At 36.9% G+C, this 11,642-nt stretch overlaps 2 protein-coding genes across 2 annotated transcripts; both read right to left on the reverse strand.

Annotated features, from left to right (window-relative positions):
* Nucleotides 1-4,013: 4,013 nt before the first annotated feature.
* Nucleotides 4,014-7,954, reverse strand: LOC133526808 (polyubiquitin-C). Its single transcript, XM_061863599.1, has 2 exons — nucleotides 7,821-7,954; nucleotides 4,014-7,301 (listed from the first exon to the last, which is right to left on the reverse strand). The coding sequence occupies exon 2, from the start codon at nucleotides 7,293-7,295 to the stop codon at nucleotides 4,098-4,100; it is 3,198 nt and encodes a 1,065-aa protein (XP_061719583.1). The 5' UTR covers nucleotides 7,296-7,301; nucleotides 7,821-7,954; the 3' UTR covers nucleotides 4,014-4,097.
* Nucleotides 7,820-11,142, reverse strand: LOC133526824 (cytochrome c oxidase assembly protein COX16 homolog, mitochondrial). The gene is made up of 2 exons (XM_061863623.1): nucleotides 10,919-11,142; nucleotides 7,820-9,545 (listed from the first exon to the last, which is right to left on the reverse strand). Exons 1-2 carry the CDS (start codon nucleotides 11,071-11,073, stop codon nucleotides 9,362-9,364), a joined length of 339 nt encoding a protein of 112 aa, XP_061719607.1. The 5' UTR covers nucleotides 11,074-11,142; the 3' UTR covers nucleotides 7,820-9,361.
* Nucleotides 11,143-11,642: the final 500 nt, after the last annotated feature.

Genomic DNA, 11,642 nt, shown 5'->3' on the forward strand with positions numbered 1-11,642 from the left:
CAAGTTTAATTAAAGGGTAGTCCTTATACAAGGAACCTATTTCCAAAAAAAAACTTTTTGAATTATTTCTTTGTTTTTGTTACGCGTCTTCTCCTTCTGTGTATTTGTTGCTGCAAATGAAAATGGGTTTAACTTTATAGTCTTGTAGTTTTATCGCAAATTTGAATAATTGTGACTACCTGTGAAAAGATATTCCACAATCAGCATAGCTTTCACTCCTACAGCCCGTCACACAACATTTTTTTAAATATTATACGAATCAATGCTAAGAGGCGCCATTCACGTATTTTGAAAATACACGAAAATATGTCATCATCATCATCATCAAGTTGGGATACCAATTAATATTCAAAGTTACTACAATTTCTACCATATTAAATTTAATGCTTACATCATAATTAAATGCAAATTACTTAAAATATCAGAACTGTAATTTGAATACAGCACTAAATTAGTATTAGAAAGAAATTAATTTCAGTAGTATATTGATAAAATTACTACCACAATGGCATCTTTTTAACATTGGCAACATGTGCGAGTGAGACACAAGCCTCTGGTTTTGCTATCTCCGTTCTCCGTTATTACCGTTTTCTCTAGTCTGGTACGAACGCCTTTCTGGCTCGGTAATAATGTTCAATTTGGTATGGCATAAAAAGTAATTGCGCTCTCCACTTTATGTAAACCGTCATGGTTTCTGACCACTCTGTCACGCGTCTGTCTATTTCTTTTATAAATCTATTGTATTTTATATACATTTAATTATCTATTCCATTGTTAGTAGAAAACTACGGGTTATTCCCACTAGTTACCACCAAGTTGTTACCAGTGGTAACTACTGGGAATTTTATTCCCACCTTTTACCACTGGTAACTACTGGGAAAAAAAATCCCACTAGTTACCACCAAACCAAGTTAGTAAATTTTATTTATTTATTTATTTTTACGTGTTATAAATATTATAATAATTTTGTTTTATTTGGAATAATTACATTATATGGTTTTTTTTCCTTTTTGCCATCAAACTCGAGAGCATGAGATCATTTACCTTGTTAATTGTATTAATTGGGACGTTACCTATGAAACCTGGCGGATCTTTTTTCAAAGGCGCTTACGCTATATTGCGTAGCGCAGCGTTGTATTTATATAGGAGCATCGTTGATAATGGCGTAAGCGCCATGGACAATAAAGTCCCTTTCAATAAATAACGTTAACCCTTTACCAGGCCAAGGGATATATTCCACCCACATCTTATATCGGTTACCGTAGTCAGGTTTTAACTCCAAACCACCTACAAAATATTTTGTCAATCCCTGAAATATTATTTTATGATCTTCATTCAGAACACGCTTCTAAATTGCGTAATATATCTTCGGCAGCCGTTTAAATTCACTTGAACGCTAATTTCAGTAAACTACGGAGAAATTCGAACTTTCCATAATTTCTATGAAACAGAAGTACATAGGTCGAACAATTTTTTGATATTTTGTAGATTTTGAGTGTTGAAAGCTAATGTAATCGTAAACATTGCTAAATATTCATGCATTATTGTGTATGACCAGAATTAGGATGTGGGTTGACATTATCCCATGGCCTTATTAGAGTTTAACTGTGTGGGAGCTATTTTTCCCATGGCCCGGTAAAATTCAAAAATTCAAAATTCAAAATTTTATTCTGCAAGTAGGCCTCAAGGGCTCTTTTACAAGTCAATACAACATTTATAGTAACATCATATAGTGACATGAAAAATACACAACAACATTTTATAAATACAACAGCCAATACCTGGGTAAACATTACATTATAATAATCTTAAAATAAATAATTACTACAATACAATAGAGATGTATAGTCTCTATGGTAAAAAACACATTAAATCTGGAGATGTAAAAGGTCCCCAATGTCAGAGTACTAATATTAATAAAATTTGGAGGTGTAAAGTCTCTCCAAGTGTCAAAATAAAATTTATACTAAATAAATAAACCGCGTCTGGACTGTTAAACTAGCAGTCTCATAAACTAATGCTACATTCTGTACATAACTAGTATGTACCAAGTCAAGTATATTATACAATATGACAGAGACGTATAGTCTCCACGGTTAATACATTAAGTTTGGAGATGTATAAGGTCCCCACGGTCTGAGAAAAATAATAATACACAATAATAAGATTTGGAGGTGTAAAGGTTCTCCAAATGTCAAAGAATAAAAAAAAAGAAAATTGTATGAAATACATATTTCACGTCAAGAGACTGTTAAGCTAACAATCTTAAAACTAGTTCTACAGAATACATAACTACTATGTATTTAATATGTCAATGTCATCATCAAAATAACTAAAACATAACAAACATTAATACATAAGGTTGAACAGCTAGAAACAACAGCGCCATATGCCTCTCCGGGACACTGCACGCAAAACTATTACAGCTTTTGAGACTGGATACTTGGCCATGATTCCGTGTCTCCCAAGTAGTCATCTATTTTATAGTATCCCTTTTTGAGAAGTGCATTTTTGACGTATTGCTTGAATGAAGTATAGGGCAGGTTCCATGCCTCTAAGGGTACTTTGTTATAAAATGTTACACAGTTTCCCATGAACGATTTTTTAACTTTCTGTAGACGAAACTTGGAGACTACTAACTTATGTTTATTTCGCGTATTATAACTATGGATATTAGACAGTTTCTTAAAGGACTTTATATTCTTATGCGTATACATTATCACATCTAGTATGTATTGTGAAGCTACTGTGAGAATATCTATTTTCTTCAATCGTTCTCTCAGTGAGTCACGAGAAGCCATGTTATAAATGGATCTGATTGCCCTCTTCTGAAGAACGAAGATGGTTTCTATGTCAGCTGCTTTGCCCCACACCAGTATGCCATAAGACATAATACTGTGAAAGTAACTGAAGTAAACTAGGCGAGCTGTCTCCACGTCAGTAAACTGCCTGATTCTTCTTACTGCATACGCGGCAGAGCTCAACCTTTTCGCCAGGGCAGATATGTGAGGGGCCCATTGCAGTTTACTATCTAAAGTAAGGCCCAGAAAAACCGTATTCTCGACAAGGTCCAGCGTTTCGCCATTTAATGTGATGATAGTTTCAGATTTTCTTACATTCGGCAGCGAAAATTTGACACATTTCGTCTTTTTCGCATTAAGAATAAATTTTCTTGTCATGTCATAAAAACTCACGTAAGTAAGTAGTGATTGATATAATGTTTCGTAGGAGATTTGGAGTTAAACCTTGACTATTATAACCGATATAAGATGTGGGTGGAATATATCCCTTGGCCTGATCAAGAATATAATAAGACAAAATCTAGTATGACAGTTCATTACTTAGACAGGCGATGGGATAACCGTAACCCACATTTTTATTTCTGGTTTAAAGGAAGATCTCCGACTTTCATAAATACATTTTTTACAAGGCGTTCAATACGGTTGCAACAGCATATAAAGTACGTATTAAGACACGCTGGTTCTTCGGGGCCTGGTAAAGGGTTAAAATTATACGAACGAACAAACAAATCAGTGAAAAACCGGTTTTTTATCACTTTTAAGGCAGTTTACTGAAACAGTAAACGACTTATAATTAAACGAATAACTAATTAACTTATAATTAATTATTCATTAAAGTACTCTATATCTATACTGTCTTTATTAGTATTGAACGCTAACTAAATTTTGGTGGTAACTACTGGGAAAAAATCACACCTTTTACCAGTAGTAAGAATAAAATTAGATGCGCACAATGCAAATTCTACTCAACACTGAAAACTTTATTGATGACTCTGGATACAGGCATTATCAGTTTTTTCAACTGCCTGTTTGCTTTACAAATAATAATAACTACTGGGAAAAAAAAATCCCTCTAGTTACCACCAAACCAAGTTGGTGGTAACTAGTGGGATTCTTTTCCCCAGTAGTTACCAGTGGTAAAAGGTGGGAATAAAATTACCTTTACCTTTACGTGTAAAATTTGCGTGGTATCGTTGAAAGAAAATACATGAATTCAGTCAATGACAAAGCTTTATTTCACCTGTTAGTTAAGTTATATAAATGGAATGAACAGTCAGGCAGTGTCGTTATTACATGTTACATGCCACCTCTCAATCTAAGTACAAGATGAAGGGTGGACTCCTTTTGGATATTATAGTCGGAGAGCGTGCGGCCGTCTTCCAATTGTTTTCCGGCGAAGATGAGACGTTGCTGGTCTGGGGGAATGCCTTCCTTGTCTTGGATTTTGGCTTTTACGTTTTCAATTGTGTCTGAAGGTTCAACTTCTAAGGTGATAGTCTTGCCAGTCAGGGTCTTTACGAAGATCTGCATACCACCACGAAGACGCAGTACCAAGTGGAGGGTGGATTCCTTCTGGATGTTGTAATCAGATAGAGTCCGCCCATCCTCAAGCTGCTTGCCTGCAAAGATCAACCTCTGCTGGTCTGGGGGGATACCCTCTTTGTCTTGAATTTTAGCCTTGACATTCTCAATAGTATCTGAAGGTTCAACTTCAAGGGTGATGGTTTTGCCAGTCAAGGTTTTCACAAAGATCTGCATACCACCACGCAGACGAAGTACTAAGTGGAGGGTGGACTCCTTTTGGATATTATAGTCGGAGAGCGTGCGGCCGTCTTCCAATTGTTTTCCGGCGAAAATGAGACGTTGCTGGTCTGGGGGAATGCCTTCCTTGTCTTGGATTTTGGCTTTTACGTTTTCAATTGTGTCTGAAGGTTCAACCTCTAACGTGATAGTCTTGCCAGTCAGGGTCTTTACGAAGATCTGCATACCACCACGAAGACGCAGTACCAAGTGGAGGGTGGATTCCTTTTGGATGTTATAGTCAGACAGGGTGCGCCCATCCTCAAGCTGCTTGCCTGCAAAAATCAACCTCTGTTGGTCTGGGGGGATACCCTCTTTGTCCTGAATTTTAGCCTTAACATTCTCAATAGTGTCTGAAGGCTCGACTTCGAGGGTGATCGTCTTGCCAGTCAGTGTCTTCACAAAGATCTGCATACCACCACGCAGACGCAGTACCAAGTGGAGAGTTGATTCTTTCTGGATATTGTAGTCGGAGAGTGTGCGGCCATCTTCCAATTGTTTACCGGCGAAGATGAGACGTTGCTGGTCTGGGGGAATGCCTTCCTTGTCTTGGATTTTGGCTTTTACGTTTTCAATTGTGTCTGAAGGCTCTACCTCTAAGGTGATAGTCTTGCCAGTCAGGGTCTTTACGAAGATCTGCATACCACCACGAAGACGCAGTACTAAGTGGAGGGTGGATTCCTTTTGGATGTTATAGTCAGACAGGGTGCGCCCATCCTCAAGCTGCTTGCCTGCAAAAATCAACCTCTGTTGGTCTGGGGGGATACCCTCTTTGTCCTGAATTTTAGCCTTAACATTCTCAATAGTGTCTGAAGGCTCGACTTCGAGGGTGATCGTCTTGCCAGTCAGGGTCTTCACAAAGATCTGCATACCACCACGCAGACGCAGTACCAAGTGGAGAGTTGATTCTTTCTGGATATTGTAGTCGGAGAGTGTGCGGCCATCTTCCAATTGTTTACCGGCGAAGATGAGACGTTGCTGGTCTGGGGGAATGCCTTCCTTGTCTTGGATTTTGGCTTTTACGTTTTCAATTGTGTCTGAAGGCTCTACCTCTAAGGTGATAGTCTTGCCAGTCAGGGTCTTTACGAAGATTTGCATACCACCACGAAGACGCAGTACCAAGTGGAGGGTGGATTCCTTCTGGATATTGTAGTCAGATAGGGTGCGTCCATCCTCAAGCTGTTTTCCTGCAAAAATCAACCTCTGCTGATCTGGGGGGATACCCTCCTTGTCCTGAATTTTAGCCTTGACATTCTCAATAGTATCTGAAGGTTCAACTTCAAGGGTGATTGTTTTGCCAGTCAAGGTTTTCACAAAGATCTGCATACCACCACGTAGACGAAGTACCAAGTGGAGAGTGGATTCCTTCTGGATATTGTAGTCTGAGAGTGTGCGGCCATCTTCCAATTGTTTACCGGCAAAAATGAGACGTTGTTGGTCTGGAGGGATGCCTTCCTTGTCTTGGATTTTGGCTTTTACATTTTCGATTGTGTCTGAAGGCTCAACCTCAAGGGTAATAGTTTTACCAGTCAAGGTCTTCACAAAGATCTGCATACCACCACGGAGACGAAGTACCAAGTGGAGGGTGGATTCCTTCTGGATGTTGTAATCTGACAGAGTGCGCCCATCCTCAAGCTGTTTTCCGGCGAAAATTAATCTTTGCTGATCTGGTGGGATACCCTCTTTGTCTTGAATTTTAGCCTTAACATTCTCAATAGTGTCTGAAGGCTCAACTTCAAGAGTGATAGTCTTGCCAGTCAGGGTCTTTACAAAGATCTGCATACCACCACGCAGACGTAGTACCAAGTGAAGAGTGGATTCCTTCTGGATGTTGTAGTCAGATAGGGTGCGGCCATCTTCTAATTGTTTACCAGCAAAAATGAGACGTTGCTGGTCTGGAGGAATGCCTTCCTTATCCTGGATCTTGGCTTTTACATTTTCGATTGTGTCTGAAGGCTCAACCTCAAGGGTAATAGTTTTACCAGTCAAGGTCTTCACAAAGATCTGCATACCACCACGGAGACGAAGTACCAAGTGGAGAGTAGATTCTTTCTGGATGTTGTAATCTGAAAGGGTGCGGCCATCTTCCAACTGCTTACCTGCAAAGATCAGTCTCTGCTGGTCTGGCGGGATACCTTCCTTGTCTTGGATTTTGGCTTTTACATTTTCAATAGTGTCCGAAGGCTCAACCTCTAATGTGATAGTCTTGCCGGTCAGGGTCTTCACAAAGATCTGCATACCTCCACGCAGACGTAGAACTAAATGCAGGGTAGATTCTTTCTGAATATTGTAGTCTGAGAGTGTGCGGCCATCTTCCAATTGTTTCCCAGCAAAGATAAGACGTTGCTGGTCTGGGGGAATGCCTTCCTTGTCTTGGATTTTGGCTTTTACATTTTCAATTGTGTCTGAAGGCTCAACCTCTAAGGTGATAGTCTTGCCAGTCAGGGTCTTTACGAAGATCTGCATACCGCCGCGCAGACGAAGTACCAAGTGGAGAGTCGATTCCTTCTGGATATTGTAGTCAGAGAGTGTGCGGCCGTCTTCCAGCTGCTTACCGGCAAAGATGAGACGCTGCTGATCCGGAGGGATACCCTCTTTGTCCTGAATCTTGGCTTTCACGTTCTCAATAGTATCCGACGGCTCAACTTCTAAGGTGATGGTTTTACCCGTCAACGTCTTCACAAAGATCTGCATTTTGTCCTATAACAACAAAAACAAGTTTAAAATAACTATTGCAACAACAGCCAGGAGTTGGTTGTGCCCTAGTAATTTAGCATATTACAAAAGGCCCGTTATAACATGACACGCATACATAAGTTTTAAATTTAATTTAAAGTCTATATACATCTAGGTCAGTGGGCAGGTCAACAGTAAAATTCAATTAGGTCACGACAAAATACCCACCTATGGCTTCCTATCAGAAACATGACGCAACTAAATCTTAGAATTGCATTTATCTTGCGAAATCATAACTATTATTATATGTACATATCACTGCTTTCCGGTTTAGCAATGACAGAGCAAAATTGAGTTAAAAACTTATCTGGTTGGGTATATACGCGTAAAATTTAATTCCTGTTCCAAGTCTACACTAATTCACTTCAAAATGGCGGATAGGAAATATCAGGAATCTATCTCGACTTTATGGATGACTTGACGGAACAAATTCGGCAATCTAAAACAACTTTCCCTATTTTAAAACAAATATGAGATACTCACCTAGTCACTAGAATTTTTCTTAATAAAACACAATAATTATTATCTTCAACAAACAACTCTGAAGAGTCACACGCTAATAAAGTTCCTTTTTCGAGTTTTCGCTTTGAAATGCGTCGGCCAATAAGCAGCGACCCCTTTTTATAGACAACGACAGCGCAATCAATTTTTCACTCGAGATGACACGACAAAACACGAGGTTGACCGAGGTTAAAATATGTTTCTTTCTATCACCATATAATGAAGTGAGACAGAACTATGAATATTTCTAGAACGCATGCGTCAAAGTCGGCTGATCCAAATTTCTTTGTGACGTCATGGGGGTTATTGATCAAAACAAACAATATGAAAATGATAATAATAAGTAGGTTTGCAGACATTAACATTATATTTCTGTAAAATTCTAATAGATTACGCTAATCAATATAGGCAATTAGAACAAAATCGGCGCGCAGTAAAATTTCTTAGCTTTACATCAGTCTATCATTTCGTATGTATTTGTACAAATCGATAAATACAAGTAATACCTACGACTAACTAGCGTAATAGGTATAACTAATAATAACAACTGAAGATAGGACATAATTGACTGATCATTTAAAAAAATCTTCCAAAAACAAAGGAGTTTTTGTATGTAAAATCACTAATAGTATAACTTATAGGTATTATTTTTATTAGGTATGCAATAGACCCCTATAAATTTTTTAGTTAAATAGGTACCCACAAATCTCCTGAATTACAATTGGATGTACAAATAACTGAAATAACTTAGATCAGACTGTATACAGAGTCCACATTCTGTTCATAACATTTAATAATAGCTAGGGATAGCCATTAGGTATCGCAAAAAAGTTGGTCCATTCTATATAATTCAGTAACCGAAGTCAAGTCGATATAAGTACACTACGTACTAATTTACTTTTTCTTTTATGATTATAAGTAGACATTTACGCAGTCGCGTAAAAATAGGTGACTGCGACATTGGCTTTCTACGAAGTAGTGAATAATTCTAATAATGGTGTCGGCACGTTTCTAGCAGTTTCATTTTACTAACACACTGCTCTGATCATCGGAATTCTTTATCTCGTTGCCATAAGATTTACAAATGGACATTCAAGTGGGTTCATATTAATGGTCCACTAATAGATACCTACGTATTAGCACTTCCTACTACGCATTAGTGCATGTCGATCCTGTTTGTTGTCCTTTATCAGGAACAAGGGAGGAGAATGAGAGAATGAGTTTCATGTAGGTACCTACAAGCTTACAGGGCAGATCATAATTTTATTATAATATAAGTAAGTAAGTAAGTATTCTTTATTGCACCACAAATAAAACAAATTTAAAAACAGATTTACATTGTAAGCAAATTAGCAACAGGCGGTCTTATCACTAATTATATAATACTAGCCCCAAGGGATATTCTTGAAAGATGGATGAAGCTTAATTAAAATACTTGAAATTAACAAACAAACCATTGTATTGTTTACATTACATCCTACCTATTTACATTTTTAACAACAAATAACATCATGACAGTATATTTACTTTTCCTTAACCAGAGTATCAGGTTCCCAGAGGCGCGGTCCACGTTTATTTTCCCAGTTATCAATGTCCAGCTTCTGTATTTCATCATAAGTGCCCTCGAGGGTCACATCCTTGGCTTTATTTAGGCCCATCTTCTCTGCCTCAGCTTTGCTCACTCCTTTTACTTGAGAAAATTGGTATCTAGAAGAAATGTTACATTTTATTTCCAGCACACCAGTAATTTTATACCTACACTGAGATTAAATGTTGCAAATGGGGTTCCTCCTTTTAGATTACTAAAATATTCTATAAAATATCTAAACTGACTGTATAAAAAGAAAATATTGTGCAATAATTTTCAAGACTGTATGAGTCACCCTATTTTCAGTAGGTATTATATTGGTAACTAGAAGATATATTTACTGTACATAAAACCAAAATTTTATTAAGCTTAGGACTTGACTTAAGAAAATAGATACTTTATTAAAATATTTATAATCCTAAGGTCTATTACATTCCCTCGAAGTACTGGCACTACTAGACTAGAGTTGTTCACATAATTGAACACTAATTGACTTTAAAAATCCATTGCTTAAGTACCAATATTTTTGCTCATAACATGGATAATAATATTAACCAATATTGATACTTAGTTACAAAATAATTCCTCATAATTTATTTTACAGTACATTACATGTCTATATCGAAATTTTTTCGATGTATGATACATGTGTGAATAGGTAATGTACTATTTCTTATCATTCCAGACTGCAAAGAATTTCTGCCTACAGTTTAGAAAGGTATTTTAATTCAAGCATAATCATTTGTCTGATTAGGTAGGACAAATCAATTAATTCATTAACTGCCCCCTTCAGACTTCTCATAACAATGCATTGGGCCCCGCTTGTTAATTACAGTTTAGCAATCAAAAAGAAAGGTTAAGCTTAATAATGTCTTTATTTTTACAGGTGCAAGACCATATCAGTATACAAGCAAATAAAGTTCCTGGAAAGCAGGATCCATTTTTTCATATCCTCATATGGAATATAATTTTTATCACAATAAATAATGGTATGGTCACAAAATATAATTTGCAGTGATTCACCAAAAAAATTGCAGACTTATATTTTGTCAACTGCTATTTTTTTAATTATGAGTTTATAATAAGTGGATAGCAATTGTGTTGATAAAGTGGATGAAATATCTGCTTTTGAATTTTCAAGTCATACTTAACAGGTTTTTAATGGCCTCCAAGGCTAGTTGATAGTGACCGTGTCTACGAAGCAGGAGGTTCCGGGTTCGAATCCTGGTATGGGCATTTATTTGTGTGTTTATCACAGATATTTGTTCCTGAGTTATGGATGTTTTCTATGTATATAAGTATTTATATACCTATCTATTGTATAAATTGTCGCCTAGTACCCACAACACATGCCTTATTATGTTTTACAACATTATGTGCAATGATTGAAAAGGAATGATGTACGAAATCTGGTTGCATACTTGAATTCGTTTTTGATTTAGCTAACATATAAAATTCTATCCGCTGATCAAATAGATAAATAAACTGTAACCTGATTTGGGTCCATTCTCTTAGCCCGAAAGATCCTCCTACAACAAACAAAATAAATGGTACCCCATATTTAAACGACTTGCGTTTACTTAGAACATAAAAAGAATTGCGTATGGATGTCAATTGTTCGAATGTATTTCCCAATTTGGCTGGCATTTTATTATTTTTCAGGCATTTCTCGTAAGGAAAATATATTTTGTAGCGATAACGATAATGACAGCTGTCAATTTATAGTAACAAAAGCTATCCAAGCTAACATTAAAACTGTCGCAATATTATTCTTTTTTATATACCGGTTTTAGGACATCACTATCATGCCTTTCGTTGTCTGTGGTATACCAAATAATTTTATAAAATGGCGGACTGTTACGAGTGACGTATGTGTTGTGTGTTTACTTACTTTACGAGTTTCATAATTATGTGCTGTGATTTGATTGTGAAGTGAGGACTATTTGTCAACAATTTTATCTTATCTCGTGGGTAATTTTGGTAAGTCTTTAATATGTCCATCTATTTTTCATCACTTTATTTCGTATGCGTAAAAATATGTCACGGCAGCCTTAGGCACTGTAGGCGGATAATAATTTTCCTCGGTAGAAAATAATACTAAACTCCCAGTTGTTTTGTTTTATGTAAAACGGGTCTCTCCATTATTCGTAGTTTTATGAGAATACATTGGTCTTGTACCTAACTCTGCGAAGTACTGTAATGATCAATATGTATTG

Source organism: Cydia pomonella, chromosome 17 (genome assembly GCF_033807575.1).
Source record: "Cydia pomonella isolate Wapato2018A chromosome 17, ilCydPomo1, whole genome shotgun sequence".
In the NCBI taxonomy this organism is placed as follows: Eukaryota; Metazoa; Arthropoda; class Insecta; order Lepidoptera; family Tortricidae; genus Cydia; species Cydia pomonella.